Consider the following 23958-nt stretch of genomic DNA (forward strand, 5'->3'; position numbering starts at 1 on the left):
TATATATGTATATATGTATATATGTATATGTATATATATATGTATGTGTGTGAATGTATATATGTATATGTATATATATATATGTACATATATATATATAATATGATTTTTTTTCTCTATATTATAATCAGTTTTGATGTGACTCTCAGTAAGGAGACAAAGGTAGAGATCATCTTTATTATGCTCAAAGTTTGAGCGTAATAAATTAACACATAAACCCGATGATACTTTTGAAGGAAACTTGTCTCTACTGATATTGGCTACCCATCTTCTCAGCAGTTCAGGTTTGTGTAATGGAAATCTAAAAATAGTCAAATATATCATATTGTTTTATACAGTGTAAATATTATATATTACATGCATTACATTTCAACAGAGAAAGGAGGACAGAATCATTTTTTTCAGTCCTCCACATAATTCTGTGTCAATCTTTGCTTTCCTCTCTCTACTGCCTCAAAGACTAACTGTTCACCCCTTGAGTTTACTTTAATCTAGCCAACAAGCTGCTAAAACTACTTTCAAATGGAAAAGTCAAACTTTTTTTACTGACTATTTTTCTAAACTATCATTTTTAGTTACCATTTCCTTTTTGGACAGGGAGCTAATTTATCCTGAGACACTAGACTTGGACTAATTACATTGACGAATGGAAATCATTAAAATGTTTATCGTGCATGTGAGCTTTCAGAGTGTTCCTAAAATAAACTTCTCCTTAAACAACTTGCCATCTCTATTTCAAAATGAACTGCCCAGAGAAGAGTCAGGTATTTACTATTGTTTATTTTTTCATTAAACGTTTATCTGGATTTTGGTGTAGTGATAAAACCCTAAACGGGATCCACATGTTCACATTGTTTTGATCATAAATTATCTTTTTTTTTTAGGTGGCAACATTGATTCTGGGACCAAATGTTACAGTATAAATGATTGTACCAATAAATCTTGTTTACACATTTTAATAAAAAAGAAAATCAATGACAAAACGAAAGCCAATGTGCCCATCTGTTATCCAAAATAAATCCCTAATATTATTTTGACCATTCCCTCTTCACAATCTACATAGCTAATATAAGTCAGATCCTTTCTGATGCATCTTTACATTTCTATACCAACAACACAGTTGTTTATTGTTGAGCTGGAACAGTTGCTAAGGTTTTCCAGCTTTTACAGTCTACATTCAACATCATCCAGTCGATTTGTTCCATTTCAAACTGGTGCTAAATGCTGACAAAACCAAAGGGATGTTGTTTTCAAACAGAAAATCGGTCCCAGCAGTTTTCCCTTCTATCTTATCTATGAATGGTGTTCCTACTGAGTTTGTCGATTCTTATAAATACTTGGAAATCTTGGTTGATTCACGTCTCTCTCTTAAGCCTCATGTTGAAAACTTGGTAAAGAAATGGAAAGTAAATCTGGGTTTCTTTTTCAGAAATAGATCCTGTCTAACTCTGAACGCTATAAACACTTTGTAACTATAACTTTCCTTCCCTCCATTGATTACGGTGACATTATTTACACAAACGCTCCTGCAAGAACCCTGCAGATGTTGGACGCTGTCTATCATGGTGCACTAAGATTCATAACTGGCTGTAACTGCAGTACCCATCACTGCACCCTGTATTCACTGGTCAATTGGTCATCATTAATTTCATGCAGACTCTCTCACTGGTACATTTTCATCTTTAAATCACTTCTTGGTCTGCTGCCTTCATACATCTCCTCCTACATGTCTCTGTGTCAGTGCAGTCACAGCTTGCACTTTCAGGACATTATTACCTGCAGTGTCCCCAGACCAAATTTGTCAAAAGAGCCTTCTTTTACTCTGCTCCTGTAACCTGGAACATCCTGCAAAAAGATCTGAAGGTCTTGACCTTGACCTATCTAAGGAATTTGAAACAATTGTTAAGTTCAATGTAAAAATCAATGCAGACGTGTTCCTGTTTTTAGTATTTTAGCCCATTTCAGAATATAGCTTGTTTTTATTTTTTGTTTTATATCACTACTTTTAATCACTTTTCATTTTATTTGCTTTTTATGACTGTTTATTCTTGTGTATCTTATGTGTTTTTTTGTCTAAAGCAGGTCTTTCTTGTAAATGAGTCCTCGTGATTCAATGAGACTTACCTGTAGAAATAAAGGTTGAATGAATTAATACATTTGTAGTTGTAAAGTTCACATTTTCACAGCTAGTTTGATTTTCTAAACATATACTATAGTGAATAAATTCATCTTTGTGTGATCGGTTTGCTGAAAATTTTTCAACTTCCCAGGCTTGTACATAATGTCGAGGATGACTGGGGGGAAAACGTGATCTATGAGTGAAGTTCATTCAAACTTCTTTCCCAGAGGAGTTTGGACCTTTCTACATTTTGCAATTCCTCTTCGAATTTTGATACATTGTAAGTAAATTCTTGGACTTCTTTTCTTTCTTCCAGATGGTCAGAGGCAGGAAATGAACCTGGGCGGTGCAGGTTCCCGCCAGTGTTTCTATGACCTCACTCCCACCAGCCAATACCAGATCAGCATTTACACACAGATTCAAGATGTGGAGGGACCATCTGTGTCCATTACTGACATGACACGTATGTATGAGCACATACTTTTATACTCTGAACAAAACCATGAATAAACATTTGTTTACACCCATTCAATTATCATTTTTTCCCTTCAACTAGATTTTCACCAATTTATCCAAACAATTGTTCTATGCCTCTATGCCCTCTTTTTCCCACGTATTTCTCAGTCCTTTGTCGTCTTTTTTAACTACAGCCTCTGGGCTTTCTTTTTTTAGACACCACAGGATGCTGTTGCAGTTCACTGGTCGGCTGATGAACTGAACTGAACCACACAGGGACAGAGCACACTCATCTTACACTATATGTCATAGACACCTACTAAATAGATGTGTTCTGTCACACAATCACACACTTTCACTATTGCAGATGACAGATGGCCATTACATTTAAATCGGCTAATGGGCTGAGTTCAGCAGTAGTTTTGTCTACAATGTGCCTGTGCTAGTAAAATGAGCCACAATGAGTACTTCTTTTACTACTGAGTTTGGTTACAGACTGAAAAACTCATTCATCCCTGTAGCGATCAGGCTTCTCAATGAACAGTGATGATTTCTGTAAGGTTATTTTGGTGTCTTGTCTAGTATGGATATTTTGTGTGCTTACTGACTGTGAAGCCAATGGCCCCTCGGGGATAATAAAGGTTCTCGAACTTGAATTACTTTCAAATTCTCCATCTACAAAGCATCAAACTGAAATGTAAGTTTTTTTTAAATTTGGTGATTCATCACTTGGTCCTATAAACAATTTAGTTTTGTGTATCAGAGTGCCAATTTGAAAGCTCAAAATTTATTGGTCTAAAGTGATGTCATCGGGAGTTACAGACCGGTATTTAACAAGCTGTACACTGATGTCCCTCATCATTGAGGGGTTTGAATAGTGAATGTTTGTAATAGATGAATGTTACTGGACTGGAACTGAACAGGAAATGCAACTAAACCTGAATGTTTTTACTGAAAGATATTCAAGGCAGAAAGAGCTGCATTGTGTGTGAGAAGAGATGTAAGGTTAGGCATCACAGAGCCTGGGTGAACAGAAAGGAATTTTATCCACCACCAGACTCAATCGTGTAGCCGGAGGGTGGTCTAAGGTAGCCTTGACCATACCAGTTACTTGAGGAAACTATACTTTTAAGCAATATTGAAACTAGAAAGCATTTTTATTCTTCTTTCGGCTGCTCCATGCTTCTTCAGGGGTCGCCACAGTGAACTAACTCACACGAAGACTTGGCCGTTGTTTTTACGCCGGATGCCCTTCCTGACACAACCACAGACCACCGAGCTACCACAGCCCTCTGTGTGGAGCAGAGAGCTGCTTTGTAGGGCACTCGGGGCAGCAGATGGTGGGGGTTAAGGGCCTTGCTCAAGGGCCCAGAGTGGGGCAAATGAGGGTGGAGGCAGGTGTGGGTGCTTCACCAATCCCACCCACATTTTGATGTTATCGGTGCCGGGAGTTGAACCGGCGATCTTCCGATCACAGGCCCAGCTTCTCTAGCCTCTGCACCACCACTCCCCACTTCCAATATTGAAACTAGAAAGTACATTTCCCTCAAATGATTAGGGTGGATGGTTTACATACAAATATTGTGGCATCCATCTTGGATTTTGATGCGACAACACAGTTTTGGTTAGGGACCTTTATTACGCCTAGATGCAGCCACACATAAAAATGGAAGTCAGCACGTTGCTTTTTTTTTTTCCAGTGAAAGCAATACTTTGGTGTCCCTTAACCTAATAATGATGGAAAGAAAGAGATTCATAGAAGAAATGTTGAAAGATTAACAGATGTTGTTAATTTTATCACTAAAGTTATTACACTACTGTCTGCTGCTGTGCTACTGTTGTTCTACTTCATACACTCACGTGATTTAACTGACAATAAAATGTCCTTGAATCACTAAAATGACCTGAGTCAAGGTCATTCAGACCTAAGAGTTAGGATTTAAACAAAGCAGACAGTTTTTAAAGGGCTCAGATGTTTATGTAAATGTCTACAAAGACCAGCGTTTGAATGGAAAACTTATCTGGAGTCAGTTTCTGCAGTCTCAGGGTGCCAGCTACTTTACGTTTTGTCTAAGCAGTCCTCTCAAACACCCGGTGATGGTGAACGTGTTGACACTGTCCTGTTTCCTTTTTGTGTTTGCACAAATATAGTGTCAGCGCCCACTCAGGGTCCAACCAACCCCCCCACCACAGAGCCCTCTCCTTCCATCCCACCTGCTAAAGAAGGTAAACAGGAAGTACAACATGACTGTTCATTTCTGAGTTGAACTGTTGGTGAGATTTACGGCACACAAACATCAAATGTGACAAATCCAAACATGTGACTGCAAACAGTTTGCTTAATTTAGATTTTTTGTCCAATAGAACTAAAAAATAATAATTATCTTTATTTTTTAAATGGGAACTCTCTGTTGTAGTTTTCAGTATAGGTGGAGTGATGTGTTATCATCATTATAAGCACACACACTGAGGAAATCTGTCAACTGCATTTAACCCATCACACTCGTGAGATACTTGATATCAACTCGATACTAGATTATGCTTATTTATTTATTTTAATTGCCATAAATAAATATTCTGTCAGTAAAAAAAAAAAAAAAATGAAATGGGGATTTTTATTGAAACTAAAGGTCCTAAAAAAAGTTCTGATTTTTAACAAGTCATTTAAATTTGATATTTATCTTTCAGGCTGAGATAGCTTGAAAAGATAATTTAATTTATTCTTAAGAATATTAAAATATAACATTTTTAAGAGGTTGAGTAAGGTGGTTGATTTTTTTTTTCCGCCTAACAAACTTATTGTCATAAAGTCTAAGGACCTTCTGAGGGTTAATAAATAAGCCTCTATGTTCTACCACGCTCCTGTGTGCCTCTGTGTTTCCAGCAGTTATGTTAATAAACATGTAATGTTAGGAATGCCTCAGTCCCTGAGGTGCACCGCCAGCAGATCTGTGCCCCCAGTTCACTCAATTTAAATACAACCGCAGCTTCACACAATCACTCCTCTTTTCTCAAACAGGTTTTCATGCCTCATTACCTTATTTAGGAGATGTTTTGACTCACATTCTATTAAATTCCTAAGTTTCCTGCATCTAGACATCACTTTTGATTGTGCAGCGAGGAAATTACACATGCAGGACATATTTGGATCTATTCCATATTTACATGGAGGCGTGCCAGAGGTGTGTTCAGTTCTACTTTTGTCCAGATGAATGCTGGAGTGGTGTGCCAAAACGTGCATGCACACGGTTTTTATAAATCGGAATACGCTTGTGCACATGCAGTTTTCACATTTCGACCCTTCACCAACTTTCAGTATGAAAGCTGCACACATGAGGCCCCTGGTGTGAGGAGTGTACACCAGCAGGTGAACCTTTAACTGAATGCAGGTAAACATCCTTTGACAGGCCACATTGACTAAAACTGCATCTTGAAACCACTGATTTATACTTGCCATGCTTTTAAGGTTTACTTTTAGAAATTAATTTGTATAAATACACTAACCTGCACATTTAAACAGTATTTTGGCATCTATTTTTTTTTTACGTATTAAAGAAAAGTTGTACAATAAATGTTCTTGCAAAATAGTAACAGGAGTTGTTGTGAGCATCTGGAACCAATCTCAAACATTTCTACATTTAGTTTATTCTAGAACATTGAAGCTGTATTTATTTATTTATTTATTTGGCAGAACGTAAAGTTTGTTCCAGATTGTGCTGGATATTTGTGCAAACATAGGCTTCAATGTGATTTTAAGAGAACACTTGCATATTGTCTCACCATTTTGCATCAGCAACTAGTCCCCAACACTAACAGATTAGTGAAACACTTTCCTGAAAATTTCAATAAAAACTGTCTAGTGGTTCGTGATATTTTGCTAACACAGACAGACAAACATACACAGACAGTTACATAACCATTTGTTTTTCATGGTACCAGGGTACAATAAAACAGGAAAAGCTATGCAGCCTGTTGAGGATGTACCTGCACCTTTCTACCAATGACTGCTGGAGATGAACAGCTTAACACTGAATCGAATCAACAGGGTACAGAAAATGGATGAATAAGTACATTCAACTCGGTTCAATTCAGTTTATTTACCGGTATATAGCACCAAATCACAACAGAAGTTGCCTTAGGAGGACACTGTACAAAATCAGGAAATAATGTTCAAAATAAGAGAAGCAAATAACTAGAACTCAACAGAATACATGAACATAAAAACTAAAGTCATCTAAACTGAGCCAAACACAGGGCTGACAGCCATATGCTGCAACAACACTTTCCCTCAGTGGTTCAGAAGGCAAACGAACATGTAGGAATCCAGCCGCAGTTAAAGTTACCCTGGACCAAGCCCATTTTGACACAACTCTATACTAAACCACCTATGACACCAAATAAAGTAAATATCCTGATGTATGCACAATAATCCTGGTAGAAAAATCTAAAAAAAGTTAAATCTGGTCCTCTGGACATTAAAAAAAAAAAATTGTAGAAACGTTTCGTCTTTCATCCGAAATACTTCGTCAGTCTGAGGGGCTGTATTCAGCTCAGTCTTATAAATAGCACCTTCTCATAGTGGATCAACCAGTTTGCTGCTGACAACCAAAATCAGCTGCCAAAAGGATGGACCAGCACAGAAGATCAACACCATCAGGCCAGGACTCTGCGGTCTACACTCATCTCCAGGCCAGCGGTCACTCTTTCAGGGATGAAGATGTGCACATCCTGGACAGAGAGGAACGATGGTTTGAGAGAGGAGTAAAGGAGGCCATCTTTGTGAAAAGAAATCGTCCATCATTAAACAGGGGTGGAGGCCTCCGGGTTCAACTGTCCCCCTCTTACAATGCTGTGATTGCTAGTATCACTCAGCCCTCTGTGAATAGCAAACAGCCATCAGTGTGCTAATGACCCATTGTTAGACTGATGGTCCTTCTTGACCATGTGAGCAGCTGGTTTTGGTTGTCAGCAGCAAACTGGTTGATCCACTCTGAGAAGGTGCTATTTAAGAGACTGAGCTGAATACAGCACCTCAGACTGAGGAAGTCTTTTGGATGAAAGACGAAACGTTTCTACAATTTTTTTGTTTTGTTTTGTTTTTTTGAATGTCCAGAGGACCAAATAAAATAAAAAATAAATGACTGATTACCTAAAGAATCAATAGTCTACAAAATCAAGAATAAGAGAGATCTATATTGTAAGTTTGTATTCTGAGCCTCCACTTCTTGCTACAGCCGTCCTCCTCCTAAAAGGTCGCCATGAAACATGATGGCTCAGATGTGAGCCGACACATCTGCCGAGTTTTTCTCAAAACAACTGTTTAAGTTTCCAAATCAGCAAAACAACTGGCAACCTTTACTCTGAAGAAGCAAGAAAAAATGAAAAGCAACGTGTGTTTCTCTGTAAATAGACAATGGGCAGCAAAACGCAACAAGGTGAAGAGAATGATCAGTAGGGTTAGAAACAAACACATTGAATGAACTTGAGTAGCAGCCAGTAAACAGAGAGAGAGGGTCTGGCAGAAGATTGTTTATTGAAAGTGGTGAGCGTGTTGAAGACAGATGTGAACTGACAGGATACGTGCAGAAGGGTCAACGATATGTTCAAAGCTTCCTGCTCCCCTCTTGTCCCCATCTCCTCAGTTCTTCAAGAATTACATTATTTTTATTATTATTATTATTATTTTTCATTATGTAATTCATAGAGATTGGCTGGGTCATAACAAGACTTGGAATTTTGTGATTTAGAGCTTGAAAAGTCTTTAGAACCCCACAAACAGTTGAACAGCTTTATTGATGCACAGTACTGGGAGTCACTGGAAAACACAAGGTTAAAAGCAGAAAGCCGTCACTACATGACAGAGAATAAGACTGAGCAGCTAACAAAATACAAGCAGAAGTACCTTAAATAACTTTTTGAATTTTAAAGTGCACGTACAACATATTTCATTTTTTTAAAACCTCTGCAGCGTAGCCTCAGCTCAGAAGGCCTTATTTTTATATATTTACACTTTTCTAGCAGATGTGTATTTGTGGTGCTTTACACTTTGAAAATGTACTCAATCTGAATATGTTTCATAGCAAGTTACTATTATTATGATGCTTTGTCCTCCACTAACTTTCATTTTTTATGAAATTACTAATATACTTAATGAATTTTTCATGCCTTTCTGTCTGTCCAGTGTGTAAGGAGGCCAAGGCAGACCTGGTCTTCCTGGTTGATGGCTCCTGGTCTATCGGAGATGACAACTTTATGAAGATTACTCATTTTCTCTACAGCACCATGGGGTCATTGGATCTGATTGGCCCAGATGGCACTCAGGTCAGCTGTGGTCACTCCCACACTTGTCATCGTACCATAAAAATACTTGAGATAGATTAAAGCAAACTTCTGCAGAAAGATTGTGAACATTTAATATCATGTCTGTTGTAGATAATTGTTTGAATTACCTCAGTTTGGAGAAACAGTTTATGATCAAAGAGCTAGTTCAAGTGCAGCCAAGACCTTTTTTGTTGTCATTTTAAGACCACTCTAATACACAGCTGTTCATAATATGTTGTGAATTTTTTAATGATTTTTTATGCCCATGCCATTTTCACATTACATTCCTATTCCAGCAGAAATGTTACATTTCTGCAAAAAGTTTCCCCAGCCTGCATGAATCAAATAATTTTTGATAAAGTGCATTACAAACAGCCAAAGTTGACCAAAGTGCATTGTGTGTACAATACAATAAGTGTACAAGAAAAACATAAAACAATCAAAACAAAGATGAGTAGCTAAAAACTTAACCCTATCCAAAAACAAAAAGAGATTATAGAACATAGTAAGAAAGGAAGTAAAAAGACAAAATAACACGAGTTGTTTGTAAATTCTTATAGAATGTAAATTTGCAGGAAGTGTAAAGATTTTACAAATACTACACATGAAATCAAAAGTTTTAAGATTAAAACTGTTTTAAAACAGCATCAATATATTTTGCTCTTGACTCCACCTGGACTAGTTGGTTGTTCATCGATCCAAGAAACGTAACTTTTTCTTCTAGTGCAGATATATCAAAGAGCTGTCTACAGCAGGTATCATATTAATTGCGCATGAACGTTCTACAGCGTTCCACTTTGCAAGATTTGAAATTTCCTTTTATACTTAACTTTCCCAGGTTTATTCCTGAATTTTCAGAATTTTTCTGCACATGATTAAATTTTCAGTGTTGACTAGCCTGCTCTCATTGTTTTGAAAGAGCAAATACATTTACTGCCATTGGAATTCATGGGGGGGGTTAAAGAATATATATATATAATTTTCATAAACTTTTGGACACCAAATGCTCGAAAACCTCAATATCAATTAAAAATTATTACATATCTATGGGGTAAAACAAAGTTGCAGTGAAGAGAAAATGTTATGTATAAGCATTACCCATCCATCCATCCATCCATCCATCCATCCACCACTTTGGGTCTGGCTCTCCAATCTCTGGTGCTGAGGTCACCGAGGTGGTTAAAAAGCTCCTTGGTGGCAGGGCCCCAGGGGTGGATGAGGTTTGCCCAGAGTTCCTTAAGGCTCTGGATGTTGTAGGGTTGTGTTGGCTTACACGACTCTGCGATATTGTGTGGACATCAGTGGCAGTTCCCCTGGATTGGCAGACCGGGGTGGTGGTCCCCCTATTCAAAAAGGGGGACTATAGAGTGTGTTCCAACTACAGGGGATATCACGCTCTTACTGTAAGCCTCCCTGGTAAGGTCTATTCAGGTGTTTTGGAGAGGATGATCTGTCGGATAGTCGAACCTCGGATTCAGGAGGAGCAGTGCGGTTTTTGTCCTGGTTGTGGAACACTGGACCAGCTCTACACTCAACAGGGTCCTGGAGGGTGCGTGGGAATTTGCCCAACCGGTCTACATGCGCTTTTTGGACTTTGAGAAGGCGTTCAACCGTGAATATGGGGTACCAGGCCCTTTGATACAGGCTGTTAGGTCCCTGTATGACCGGTATCAGAGCCTGGTCTGCATTGCCAGCAGTAAGTCAGGCTCATTCCCAGTGAGAGTTGGACTCCGCCAAGGTTGACCTTTGTCACTGATTCTGTTCATAATTTTTATGGACAGATATTCTAGGCGCAGCCAAGGTGTTGAGGGGATCTGTTTTGGTGGCCTTAGGATTGCTTCTCTGCTTTTTGCAGATGATGTGGATGTGTTGGCTTCATCAGGTCGTGATCTACAGCTTTCGCTGGAGCAGTTTGCAGCCGAGTGCGACACAGCCGGGATGGAGATCAGTTTCTTCCAAATCTGAGGCCATGGTCTTGAGCCGGAAAAGGGTAGAGTGCCCTCTCCGGGTCGGGGAGTAGGTCCTGCCCCAAGTGGAGGAAATCAAGTATCTTGGGGTCTTGTTCACGAATGAGGGAAAAATGGAGCGAGAGATTGATAGGCGGATAGGTGCAGCGTCAGCAGTGAAGCAGGCGCTGTACAGGTCTGTCGTGGTGAAGAGAGAGCTGAGTCAAAAGGCAAAGCTCTCAATTTACCAGTTGATCTACGTTTCTACCCTCATCTATGGTCATGAGCTTTGGGTTGTGACCGAAAGAACGAGATCTCGGATACAAGCGGCTGAAATGAGTTTTCTCCACAGGGTGTCTGGACTCTTCCTTAGAAATAGGGTGAGAAGCTCGATCATCCGGGAGGGACTCAGAGTAGAGCCGCTGCTTCTCCACATCGAGAGGAGCCAGTTGAGGTGGCTCGGGCATCAGGTTCGGATGCCTCCTGGACGCCTCCCTGGTGAGGTGTTCCGGGCACGTCCCACTGGAAGGAGACCCAGAGGAAGACCCAGGACACGCTGGAGGGACTACATTTCTCGGCTGGCCTGGGAATGCCTTGGGATTCCCCTGGAGGAGCTGGCCTAAGTGGCTGGGGAGAGGGAAGTCTGGGCCTCCCTACTTAGGCTGCCCCGTGACCCGACCCCGGATAAGCAGAAGAAAATGGATGGATGGATGGATGGATGGATGGATGGATGCATATAACCAACTACCTTATTCTTGTATTTTTCTTTAGCCTCAACTAATTTCATCCTTACCTAACAGCCAAAAGTTAAACTCATTTTTGACATCCTATAAAGTCTGGTAAAACTCAACTTCTGCAGAAACAGACAGAATGAAGGGGTTAAACTCCATTTAAATATCTGCTCTAAATATTTTATGTTTTTTTGTTTGTTTTTGTTCCTTTTCTATTTGCAAAGTTCAGACATAAAGAGAAATATATAAATGCACTTTTGCCCAAAGGGTGGCTCGTACTGTTTCATTTTCATCCAAATGTTTTTCATACATTTTTGGTTTATGGAGGAGATCCTGTGTTTGGCATTATTTTACATTCCAACATTACTATTCTTATTCAAAATTCATTTGGCACACCCATAAGAAATGGACAAGGTAACAGCTTCACAGACTACTAAAGGGTTTAAAAAAGTGAGGAGGAATCCTACAGTCAGTCTATCTTTTCTCTCTGAGGGGACTTTTTGTCGCCGAGCTGTATTCGATTAGCTTTGCTTATTTACTGCTGATGTGTTCTTTGCCAGGAACTATTAGTTGTCCTGCATGAATGGTGGTTTTAATAAGTGAAGTTTAGATGTATTAAAGGCTGGAATAAACATCAAGTGGTTCAAGCACAGTCTTGTGGCATTCTCTGCCTCATGTTATCACCATTTCCACTGATTTATACTGTTTGTTATGCATTAGGGTTACCAGTAGTAAAGTCAGGTTTTAATCTAGGGCAATTTATTTTCTGTCTGTGTGAAGTGATTTATTATTTTTTTCCTTCCTGCATGACCTCCACTGTTGTCAGCAGACTTCAGCTGCTTCATTTGTCACACCACAGACGTGCTTGCTAAACCTTTTTGTTTCATTTGTGTAATGTCTGCTGTTAAGCACTTTGCTGCACTTACTGTTCCCCAGAACCCCTGAGCAGCAGGTTGCCGACAGCCAAACATCAACTACAATGTGAGAAAGTTGGCTGCAAAGTAAAGAGAAAGTTGGCTGGTGAATGTAAACTGACATGAGCCAGTAACAGCACCATTAGAAGCTGGGAAAGTTGTCCGTCTCTCTTAGAGGAGGTAATTAGATTGAGTATAGCTCCCATCTAGGAGTCCGAACATCTGCACAGGATATTTTCATCTGCACCACATATCCGTTTGTGATGAAAAACATGAATCTTAAAATTATTATTGATAAATTACAACCACAAAATTGAATAAATATATAAATAAATAAAAACAACCAACCAATAAATAAACAAAAAGGTTAAACATGTGATCCCTCACTGTTTTCAGAGGTAAATGATAGAACAGTAAAAATATTTCCAGTACTTTTTGAGTTGTGTGTGTGAGTTTTCTGCTAAACTAGTCTCTTGAATTTTAATCTGAGATTGTCAAAAGTGTTGTTTTGTGTAAAGGTTTTGTTGAAAGTTCTTTGACAGCATCAGTTTAAGGAACCATTTATTTCTGATCAAACTGACAAGCTAATAGCTCGTCTGAGTGAGGTTAAAACTAAGGTGGATTGCTGCCATCTTCAAATAACACGAATCTTGTAGCAAGTTATCAGTGCTCGTTTATAAAAGATTACACCTATTATAGTTATGCATTGCACAATTCTTTTTGCAGAAATGACATAATATTCCTGCTGGAAGTGTCCCAGGCTACACTGGTAGTGCTATAGCTAGCTGATGCTGCAACTGTTTGTGAATGCAAATAACTGTAGTTTTGTGTAAATAACTGTGTAAGGTAAAATTAACAATGTAAACGTTTGTAAGTCTTGATTTGCATAAACTGTAATGAATGTTTTGACATTTAAGTTGTTTTAAGATGACAACAATCCACGTTTGTCTTGGGCTCACTCAGACTAGCCTTTAGCTCATCAATGTGGTTAGAATTTACCTTTCTACAAACTGTTTGTTCAAAAAGTTATATTCAACAAGTAATTATTTTTATTATTCATAAACTTTTCACTGAACTTAACTTAGGAGATCTGAAATGCCACTTTTCACAAAATATATTTCATGATAAGTAGTTTGTTTAGTGAACAAAAGAAGAAAAAATGATCTTTTCTTTGTTAGCCTTTAAGAGTAAATGCAAAGGTCTTAGGTGACAATAAGACTGATATTGAGTTGTTTATAAATCAGCTGTTTGTTTTATATTTTGGGAAAATTCCACAAAAGATTGTTTTAGTAATTTGGCTTTTTGCTGTTTAATGCTGTTTTTGGAAGATGCTGAAACAAACTGGTACATATTAATGGTATGTGAAAATCCTTTCCCAGTGATTGACTGATATAATTATAAACAGAAGATGAAACATTCTTTGAGTTACATAAATAAACCTTTCGAATCAAGTTTATAAACAAAGTGGTTCAGGTGAATGATAATTATATACTGAGGTTTTTTTTCATTTATTTGTGCACCCAAGTTATTTCTTCAACTTTCCATTTCTCTCCAGGTGGCCATCGCTCAGTTCAGTGATGATGCACGGACAGAATTCCAGCTGAGTTCCCATAGCAACAAGGAAGCGCTTCTAGAAGCCATTCAGAAGATCAGCTACAAGGGAGGAAACACCAAGACAGGTGAGAGCTGCATATTAGGAGAATTATTCTGATAATAGTTCATACTGTCACACAAATGTTTGAATTTACACTGATTTATTGACAAAATAATATTAATACAAATAGGAAAGCATAAAACATGTTTCAACACACATTTTACTTAACACAGAGCCCAGTGTTGCTCTCTGTAAAAAGAAGTTATGATTGCTCATCGATTTTGTCCAGAGATCAATTGACATCCCATTGGCCATTTTCACTCATTGATAAATACAAGTGCAGAATTCCTGTTGGTGTTTTGCATGAAATAATGGTAACAAAATAAAAAGTCAGGGAGGTACTCCTGCAACTTTGTCCTACTGTACCTCCAAAAATGCCTGCAAAACCCAATTAAATATTTGCAGTCCAGAGGCCTCCTATCATTTAAATAAATGACTTTTGCTTTGAAGAAGAGAAAAGGAGTAAAATCAGAGAGGAAGACTAAATGGTGGAAGCCAAGGAAGGAAGAATATTGTGAGGAGTTCAGAGAGGAGCTGTTAAAGACTCTGGGTGGTAAGAAGGAGCTTCCAGAGGACTGGACTACTACAGCAACAGTAATTAGAGAGACAGGTATTTGATAAGGTCAATAGAAAAATCAAAGCAATCATGTTCTTGTTTTAGTATTTTACCATGTTTTATAAGGCACCTTGATTTTATTGTTTTATACCACTACTTTTATTTTAATTGCATTTTATTGTTGTTTAACATTGTCTGTCTAAAACAGGTCTCTCTTGTAAATGAGTCCTCGTGACTCAGTGAGTCTAACCTGTATAAATAAAGCTTGAATGAAAAAGGTACTTGGTGTGTCATCTGGACAAAAATAAAAAAGATGATAAGAAAACCTGGTGGTGGAAAAGTGAAGTGCAGGAAGCTATTCACAGAAAGAGGTTTGCCAAAATGAAATATGACAGTAAGAGGACTGAAGAGAGGAGACAGAAATATAAGGAGATGCAACATAGAGCAAAGAGGGAAGTAACTAAGGTAAAGCAGATGGTGTATGACGAGTTGCATGAAGGGCTGGACACTAAAGAGGGCGAGAAGGACTTGTACCGATTGGCAAGACAGAGGGATCAGGCTGGAAAGAATGTGCAGCAGGTTAGGCTTTTTAAAGATAGCAAATGTAATGTTCTAACAAGTGAGAACAGTGTGAAGGTAAGATGGAAGGAGTATTTTGAGGAGCTAATGAATGAAGAGAATGAAAGAGAAACAAGAGTAGAGCTCATAAAAAAACATGGCCCAGGAAGTGGAAAAGATTAGTGAGGGTAAAGTCAGAAAACTCTGAAAAGAATGAAGAAGGGGAAGGCAGTAGGACCTGATGACATACCAGTGAAAGTTTGGAAATGTCTTGGAGAGATGGCAGTGAGGTGTTTGACTCAAATATTCAATGGCATATTTGAGGGTGAGAAAATGCCTGAGGAATGAAGAAGAAGTGTACTGGTGCCCATTTTGAAAAACAAGGGAGATGTACAGAGTTGTAGCAACTACAGGGGAATTAAGATGATGAGCCGCACGATGAAGATCTGGGAGAGAGTTTTGAAAGCTAGACTTAGATGAGAGGTGACAATTTGTGAGCATCAGTATGGTTTCATGCCAAAAAAAGAGCATCACAGATGCCATCTTTGCTTTGAGGATGCTGATGGAGAAGTACACAGAGGGTCAGAAAGAACTCCATTGTGTCTTTGTAGATTTAGAAAAAGCATGAAACAGGGTTCTGAGGGAGGAGGTGTTGTGTTGCATGTGGAAATCTGGAGTGGCATAGAAATATGTTAGACTTTACAGGACATGTATGAGGACAGCAAGACAGTGGTGAGATGTGCTGTAGGAGTGACAGATAGCATCAAGGTGGAGGTGGGAGTGCATCAAGGATTGGCCCTGAGCCCCTTCTTGTTGCTCTGGTGATGGACCAACTAACGGATGAGGTTGGGCAGGAATCCCCATGGACTATGATGTTTGCAGATATTGTGATCTGTGGTGAGAACAGGGAACAGGTGGAAGAGAACTTGGAGAGGTGGAGGTATGCACTTTAATGAAGAGGAATGAAAGTCAGTCGTAGTAAGACAGAGTACATGTGTGTAAATGAGAGGGAGGCCGGTGGAACAGTGAGACTACAAGGAGCAGAGGTCACAAAAGTGCAGGACTTCAAGTACTTGGGGTCAATTGTCCAGGAATATGGGGAATGTGGTAAAGGAGTTAAGAAGAAACTTGATGCAGGATGGAGTGGTTGGAGAAAAGTTTCAGGAATGATTTGTGACAAAGGGTGTCAGCAAAGGTCAAAGGAAATTTTTACAAGACAGTGGCTATGTTGTATGGTTTGGAGACAGTGGTACTGACAAAAAAAAAAAAAAAAAAAAAACAGGAGGAAGAACAGGAAGTGGCAGAAATGAAGATGTTGAGGAGGTTCTCCTTGGAAGTGAAGAAAAGCTAGGCTGTTGATCCTGCATTTTTACCAAATCTCCAAAGTATCTGCTCAAACCCCCCACTCAAGAACATATTCATACATGTACATGTACGCATGCACAAAGTAAGAAGTTTTTACCCTTGTGCCTACAGTGAAGATGAGTGATTTGTAAGGTTCAGTAAGGCTGTTTGTCTTCTGGTTAATTATTTCCCTGCTCTAAAATTCTGCAGATCTTACGTAGCACTAAAACACACAAAGATTAACTGCGCTCAGCAAGAGCATTAAGAAGATTTAGGCAAACAAAGTAATGTGAAGCTGCATGAGTATCAATATTGATTTAATTTAAAAACTCAACTGAACTTTTAATTTGTTCTTTTCTTATGAGAAAGTTTGTACATTTACCACAGTTCTTGTGTGAATTTGGTCCATCTCATTGTTCTGACATTCAGTTTAATGTGAAAGTACTAGAACTCAAAGTTAGCTTTGTAGCATGTAAATGGCTGTGGTTGTATTTGTGTTAGATCTCTAAGCTAAATTGAACACATTAGACGCTTTTCCTGTTTTGAGGCAAAATGATTAAGTTTGGAATCAAGCTATATGATATAGACTTTAGATTGATACATTTTAGTCATAAATACCTTTTATGTGTAGTTAGTATATTTTAGCTTGACAAGCAAAAATCTCAACAATACTTTTTTGTATAAACTTCACAATGTGGCTCATTTAATTCAAAACTGGCAATTTCCTGTATGATTTAGACTACTGGTCCAAGAAGCTTTTTTGAAAGTCTTTGAATCAGGTGTGCTGAAGCATGAAGAAACATTTCAATCTTGTGGTAGACCCTGAGGACCAGGACTGGGGAATTCTGCCTCCGTAGCCGTTTTTGTATGTCCTTTAAATAGTTTGTTCAGTTTTTATTATCTTTTCCATTGTCCTTTGATGAAGCATTTAAAAACACACTTCAATAGTTGGATGGTTTAATCTTTCTCATCAATCACTATGAGAAACTTTGTTTTAAACTTCTTATTTCAGTAAGTTGGTACTTTTGTGTCACATCAAATTCTTTACACATGGGACCTATGCACAGTTAGCTGCAGCACCCAAACAGTAGTAGCAGAGGTTATGTTTCTTGCTTAAATGGTTTGCACAAAAGGTTATTCTCAAAAAGAAAATGTATTTATCAACTTCATGAATGATATGTAATGAAAACATTTTAAAAGCCTGTACTATGAGTTTTTACTCTCAAAATTCATACTAATATGCTAGAAGGGCAGTTTAAAGAGTCAGGCAGCTGAAGGTGATTTTCTGGGTTTTTGCTCCTCACTATGAATTTATTCATTAAGTTATAAGTGAGCCTCTAACAAGCTGACTGAATGATTATTTTGTCCTATTCGCTGCATATGTAATGAATGAGAAAATGTGTTTTACACTGAGCAGATGTGCTCGTCTTTGACACTGCTTGACTATGCAAGTTAAAAAAATACTATTTACTACTTGGAATGCAATATGAGAGTGCATTTTCTGGACTGTTTGTGTAATGTGACTGACTCTCAGCATGTTAAATAAATTAAACTTGTTCCTTAACTACTGGTTCAAAGCACATTTTAAATACTCTTAGATTAGTTGAAGTAATGTATTCCAGGGGTTTTATTTAAGCAGTCAGCCAAACTCAGCTGAAGAAATGCAGCTTTTGAGGCTGTCGGTCAATGTTCTGTTTGACTCTTTACATTAATACAAGGATGGGGGTATAAATATGCCATGAATACATTTCACTGACTGTAAAAGTTGGTGTCTTGAAAAGAAACATAAAATATGTTTTCAGGAATACAGTAAATCCTGTGATTTAGTTGTATTTTTTTCAAATTATTCCCTTCCTATTTGTACAAATGTTGCATGCATTCACTCATTAATAGATTATTTATTCATTTAGTTTTTTTTAACATTCTGCTCTGTTTTTTAAAACTAAAGTGATTATTCCAAACCTGGAAAGCATCACACAATATATTCCAGTATTTACAAAGTATATACCAGGGGTGGAAATTCCACCTTATTCAATCTTCCTCCTCTTACCAAGGACCCCATCCCAGTTGCCCCCTCTTTTCTCTCTCTTCTTTTCTTGTGGCCTTTCGTCCCTCGCTTGTTGTAATTCCACCCTCACCGCTCAGAAATACTCACCAACACATTTTGCAGACTGAGCACTCTATCACTCGTCATCACTGACAACTTGATTGAGATAAAGAACAAGAAAAGGGAGTTATGATTTCATGAGAGGGTTACTATACTGTTAATCAATTACACCTCATGTACCTGTGTTACTGTCAGATTTATGGGACACCTAAATGTTAAAATTGTTCAACACGCTTTATTACTTCATACACACCATCAAGAGCACGAGCGGAAGAGAGGAGAAAATGAAAAATAACCAGATTATGACCATTTTGATTGTGAAAATGTCAGGTGTGGATCATGCATATGAAGTTAAACACATTATTGTGTATTGTGTGTATCCTACAATGGAAGCAATATGTGCTTGAGGAGCAAATAGCTTTCCTCTTATTAAGCGTTCACATAATAAAGTTTTAAATTCAGATCAATTCGAACCTTCAGTGGGACACTACCAGTTCGCTTTATTAGACAGCAGCAAAGAATGAACTGTCCATTTTATCTGAACATATACAAGCAACTAAAAAGTATGTTTTCAATGTTTACCAAAAAAAAAAAAAAAAAAGAGATTATATTTAAAAGAGTAAAATCCTATACAGGTTCATCACAGTTAATGCACTAAGAATGCACACTAATAGTCCAGGTTCAGACAGTCCATAAGGGCAGGTGTAGCACTGCACCATAAAAATAGGCCCAGGCCTCCTTTGCAAAAGAGATCTGTGATCTTAATGGGATTTGACAGGTTAAATTAAGGATAATAAAAAATAAAAATGAGTTATGTGTTCTGTCACCTCTCATGTAAAGAAGGCTCTTGGATTAGGGGTGAAATGTCCTTCAGACAACAAAGAAATGGAATCACCTGCTCTTTAAGCATTTAGGATTAAAACAGTAAATGGAAATTTGTTAATCATTTTATTTTTTTATTTTTTTAGGTCGAGCCATCAAACATGTGAAGGAATCCATTTTCACTCAGGCAGCAGGAGCCAGGAAAGGCGTTCCAAAGGTCCTGGTTGTTCTGACTGATGGGCGTTCACAAGACGATGTGAACAAAATCTCAAAGGAGATGCAAACGGAAGGTCTGGTTTCAGTTCGTTAAATGCATCATTTCAATTATAGACCCAGGATTCCTAGAAAAAAACAGCATTACCCTTTGTCTTTTATGCCATAATTTTAAACTATTAACAGCAATCTTCTGTTGAGAAATGGAGTTTTATTTTTGGAAAACCTTTGAAAATAAATTTATGCATATCCCCACATAATATTGGACAATCTATTTGTGATTATATTACATTTAAGTGTGCTTAATTAATCATAATTACATAATTAACACAGTTAACTTAGAACTAATTAAATTAATTATATTTTATTTAATTACTTCTCAGCTACAGCTACATCAAAATTTATATAATTGTTTGTAAAATTGATGGACTTATATAACATCTGGGTTAGCTAAGATCAGTTTTTGCAGCAGCCATCATGAACTGTACAGACTATAAAAAATTAATCATTTGCACATGTACATCCAATGACTATTTTCTGAGAGTTTAACTAAAATCTGCCCAGTGGTTCATGTGAGAGTTTGCTAACAGACAAGCAACATTGAGTCCAACAGTTAAAGCTGATCAGGAAGTGCTTGAAGTATAAAATGGAGATGACTCAGCTTCTTACACATCAAGCTTTAGTTCAATATCTGTTAAAATTACAGAGTTGTTGCTGTTTGTGTTTTCCAAGGTACTCTAGCTATCGCATTTTTTAGTGGGTTGACTCTTGAATTTAACTAAAGAAATTACACCTCTTGCAAAAATGCAGTGTGAATGCTTTTTGCTGAAGAACTTGCTGAAAAATAGCTGAAATTAGCTAAAAACATGCTGAAATGTAGCTGAAATGGAAGAACAAGCCTAAGTTTGCAGAAGAAAGCACGAATAACATATTTGCTGAATGTGGTTAAATAAGCAGAAATGAGCACAAAAATTAGTAAAATAGCTAAAAAAGCTGAAAACGGCTAAAAAAAAAAGGTAGCTGAAAAGGCAGGAAGAAGCTTAAATTACCAGAAAGAAGTGTAGAGAGCACATTTGTTCCCAATTAGGATGACAGAAGCAGAAATGAACACACAAAATGGAATTTATCTGATAAAAGGATGAAAGTAACAATAAACATCTGGAGTAGCTAAAAATCAGAAGAAAAAAGGCTTAAAGAAGGAAGTAGAGCAAGAATATTTTTGCTAAATTAGGCTGAAAAGAATTTAAATTAGTGCCAAAAATGTGGACTTAACTGAAAATGCTAAGATGAGCATAAAAACAGCTAAATAGTAGCTGAAATTACAGAAAAAGCTAAAACTTGCAGAAATAAGCTGAAAGGAGCATAACAAGCTGAAATTAGTGGAAAGAAGTTAGAAGAACAACAACAATGTTGTAGTTAACAGAAAGAATCAGAAAGGAGCACAAAACAGCTGAAAGAGCAGCTGAAATTAGTTGAAAGTAGCTGGAAAAAGTTTAAATTTGCACAAGGAAGCTGAAAGAAGCTGAACCAGAACAAAATGTGCAAGGAGCAGTAAAAGGTTGTAAACAGATCTAAAGATATGAAGGATGTAAAAATGAGCTCAGTTCATTTTCTATAAGGAAAAAATGGCAGAAAAGGCTAAATATTTCAAAAAGCTAAAGTGGCAACAGTACCAAAAGTCATAGCATCTTTCTCCTGAAAGAGTTGAACATTTGTGATAAATGAATTGTTGAAATAGCACAAAAATTGTGGAACGAGAAAGATGCTGAAAAACGTACAGAAGAAAAATGATCACAACAGTGTGAAATCTTCATAAACATTCACATAAATATCTGTATGTGTGTATTCAATGGTTGCTGTCTGGGTTTCAGTCAAATCTGACTAGTGGTTCACAAAAAGCCAAAAGCATTTTGACTGTCGGTGATAGTAATTATTGTTAAAATAAGTCATTGATTAATATTCTAATCTCAATGATAAATGTGACTTTTACTGACTGATGTGTTGTCTGTGTGGTGAAGCAATCCACTAAACTCAGAGCAAATTCTCATTCGGACGCCCACTGGTTAAACTGTGTTGTGTTACAGTCATGTGTACTGTCTGAACTTGCATTGAGTCGTATTGTGTCTCATTTTCAGGCTACATCATCTTTGCAGTTGGCTTTGCGGATGCAGACTATGGCGAGCTGGTGAATATTGCCAGTAAACCCAGCGATCGGCATGTGTTTTTCGTGGATGACCTGGATGCTGTGAAGAAAATAGAAGAGCAGCTCATCACCTTTGTCTGCGAGGCTGCCACTGCCAGTGAGAAACAAACTCAAACAAAACCTGAAGTAAACTGACACTGGTGATGGACAATACCTGGAAAATGTGTTTATATGTTGAACATTCACAAATGTGAAGGCTGAACTAATCATCTTTGTCTTCCAGCGTGTCCGTCTGTGCTGATGAGCGGTAACACGATGGCAGGTAAGAGATTACAATACAAAGCAATGACCAGGCTGATTCACAAGAAGTAGGGACAACTATAAAATTAGTGGAGTGTCCAAACAGCAGCTGCCCAAAAGTTTAAAAAAAATATATATATATATTAATTTAAGTTGAGAAAAAAAAAATCACTTTCATGTAGTAACTGAAGAGAAAGTATTAAAAAAATAAATATTAAAGCTGATGTGACTTATTATGGGCACCAAAGTAACCACACAACTGTCTTTCAATTCCTGATAGTACTTTGAGAGGCAGGTGGATGGGGGGGCACAGAGCCTAGAGAAGCCGAGCCTGTGATCGGAAGATCGTCGGTTCAACTCCCTGAACCGACAACATCAAAATGTGGGTGGGAATGGTGAAGCACCCACACCTGTCTCCACTCTCACTTGCCCCACTCTGAGCCCTTGAGCCAGACTTGTAGGAGCTAAACCCCCACCATCTGCTCCCCTGGGCACCCTAGATGGCAGCTCCCTGCTCCCTCTGTGGAAAAACAATTTAAAATAAAATAAAAAGTAAAAAAAAAAAAACATAAAAACAAATGCCAAGTCTTTGTGAGAGTTACTTCACTGTGGCAACCCCTGAAGAAGGGAGCAGCCGAAAGAAGAAGAAAAAACTTTGAGAGGCAGATGGAAGCACAGACTAAAAAGTAAAATTAAAACAAAACAGAAAACTATACAGTTGAATCAGATCTTAAAGTTCTTGAACAATAAGCAGCAGAAGACTAAATTTAGAGCTAAATTTATTTATTTTCACATCTGCTCCCTTTCTTTCAAAGTCAAAGTCACTTTATTGTCAAAAGCTGCAATATGTACAGGACATACACAGGACTGAAATTACATTTCTCTCAGACCCCAGTGCAACAATAACCATTTAACATTAAAACATTTATTAAACATAAGCATAAAATGAAATAATAAAAGCATGATACTGTCTTAAATTGTACTATACGGTATAAATTTTTTTTTTTAAGTATATCTGTAAAATAAAATGAAATGAAGGTCCTGACAGTGATATTTGTAGTGAGTGGCAAAGCAGCATATGAAGTGAATGTACACGGTGTATGTATGAAGTCCTTGATATTGGTGTAGGTAAAGTGACATATGCAATAAGACTAGTAAAAAAATATATTTGTATATCAGCGGTAGTGTAATATAAGCAGCAGTGTGAGTATAAACAGTAGTGCAAATGCAAACAGTAGTATGAATAAAAACAGTAGTGCAAATGTAAACAGTAGTATGAGTATAAACAGAAGTGCAAATATAAACAGTTTTATGAATAAAAACAGTAATATGAATATGAACAGTGGTATGAATATGAACAGTGGGACCAATATGATATAAACAATCCGATACGATATAACTGGGACCCTGAGTACACAATTTCATTCCACCTCATGTACCACATGGGATGCGATTGACAATAAAGTTGAACTTGAACTTAATATTATGGTAGTTAAAAAATTGATTTTTTTTTTTATGGAAAATTTTAAAAATAGTATTGCTTGAACCGTGACTGTGTAAAAACAGTTAAATAGTAAAATGTCAGTTCAGTCATGTAAAGCTCAAGTTTTTGCAACCTGTTTAAACTTTAAATCATGTTTCCTATGTGGAGTATGAATGAGCTGTAGAACTGCAAGTGGACTAAACCTTCTCACTTGTGTCATCAAAATCCCATTGTTGTGTATGGGGATTTATTTTTGTATTTATTTATTTGCTCATTTTGCCCTGGTCACTG

The 23958-nt window shown here is 37.6% G+C and overlaps 1 protein-coding gene across 1 annotated transcript in view; it reads left to right on the forward strand.

Moving 5' to 3' along the window:
- The window catches only part of col14a1a (collagen, type XIV, alpha 1a), a 179941-nt gene that overhangs the window by 103240 nt on the left and 52743 nt on the right, over positions 1-23958 (forward strand). The window contains exons 25-31 of the mRNA XM_037677253.1: positions 2436-2582; positions 4727-4801; positions 8757-8896; positions 14043-14166; positions 19675-19818; positions 21877-22041; positions 22168-22206. Of these exons, the coding sequence (XP_037533181.1) occupies positions 2436-2582; positions 4727-4801; positions 8757-8896; positions 14043-14166; positions 19675-19818; positions 21877-22041; positions 22168-22206 (834 nt within the window). The remainder of the gene's footprint in view (positions 1-2435; positions 2583-4726; positions 4802-8756; positions 8897-14042; positions 14167-19674; positions 19819-21876; positions 22042-22167; positions 22207-23958) is intronic.

This window comes from Nematolebias whitei, chromosome 5 (assembly GCF_014905685.2).
Source record: "Nematolebias whitei isolate Nwh7 chromosome 5, NemWhi1, whole genome shotgun sequence".
NCBI lineage: Eukaryota > Metazoa > Chordata > Actinopteri > Cyprinodontiformes > Rivulidae > Nematolebias > Nematolebias whitei.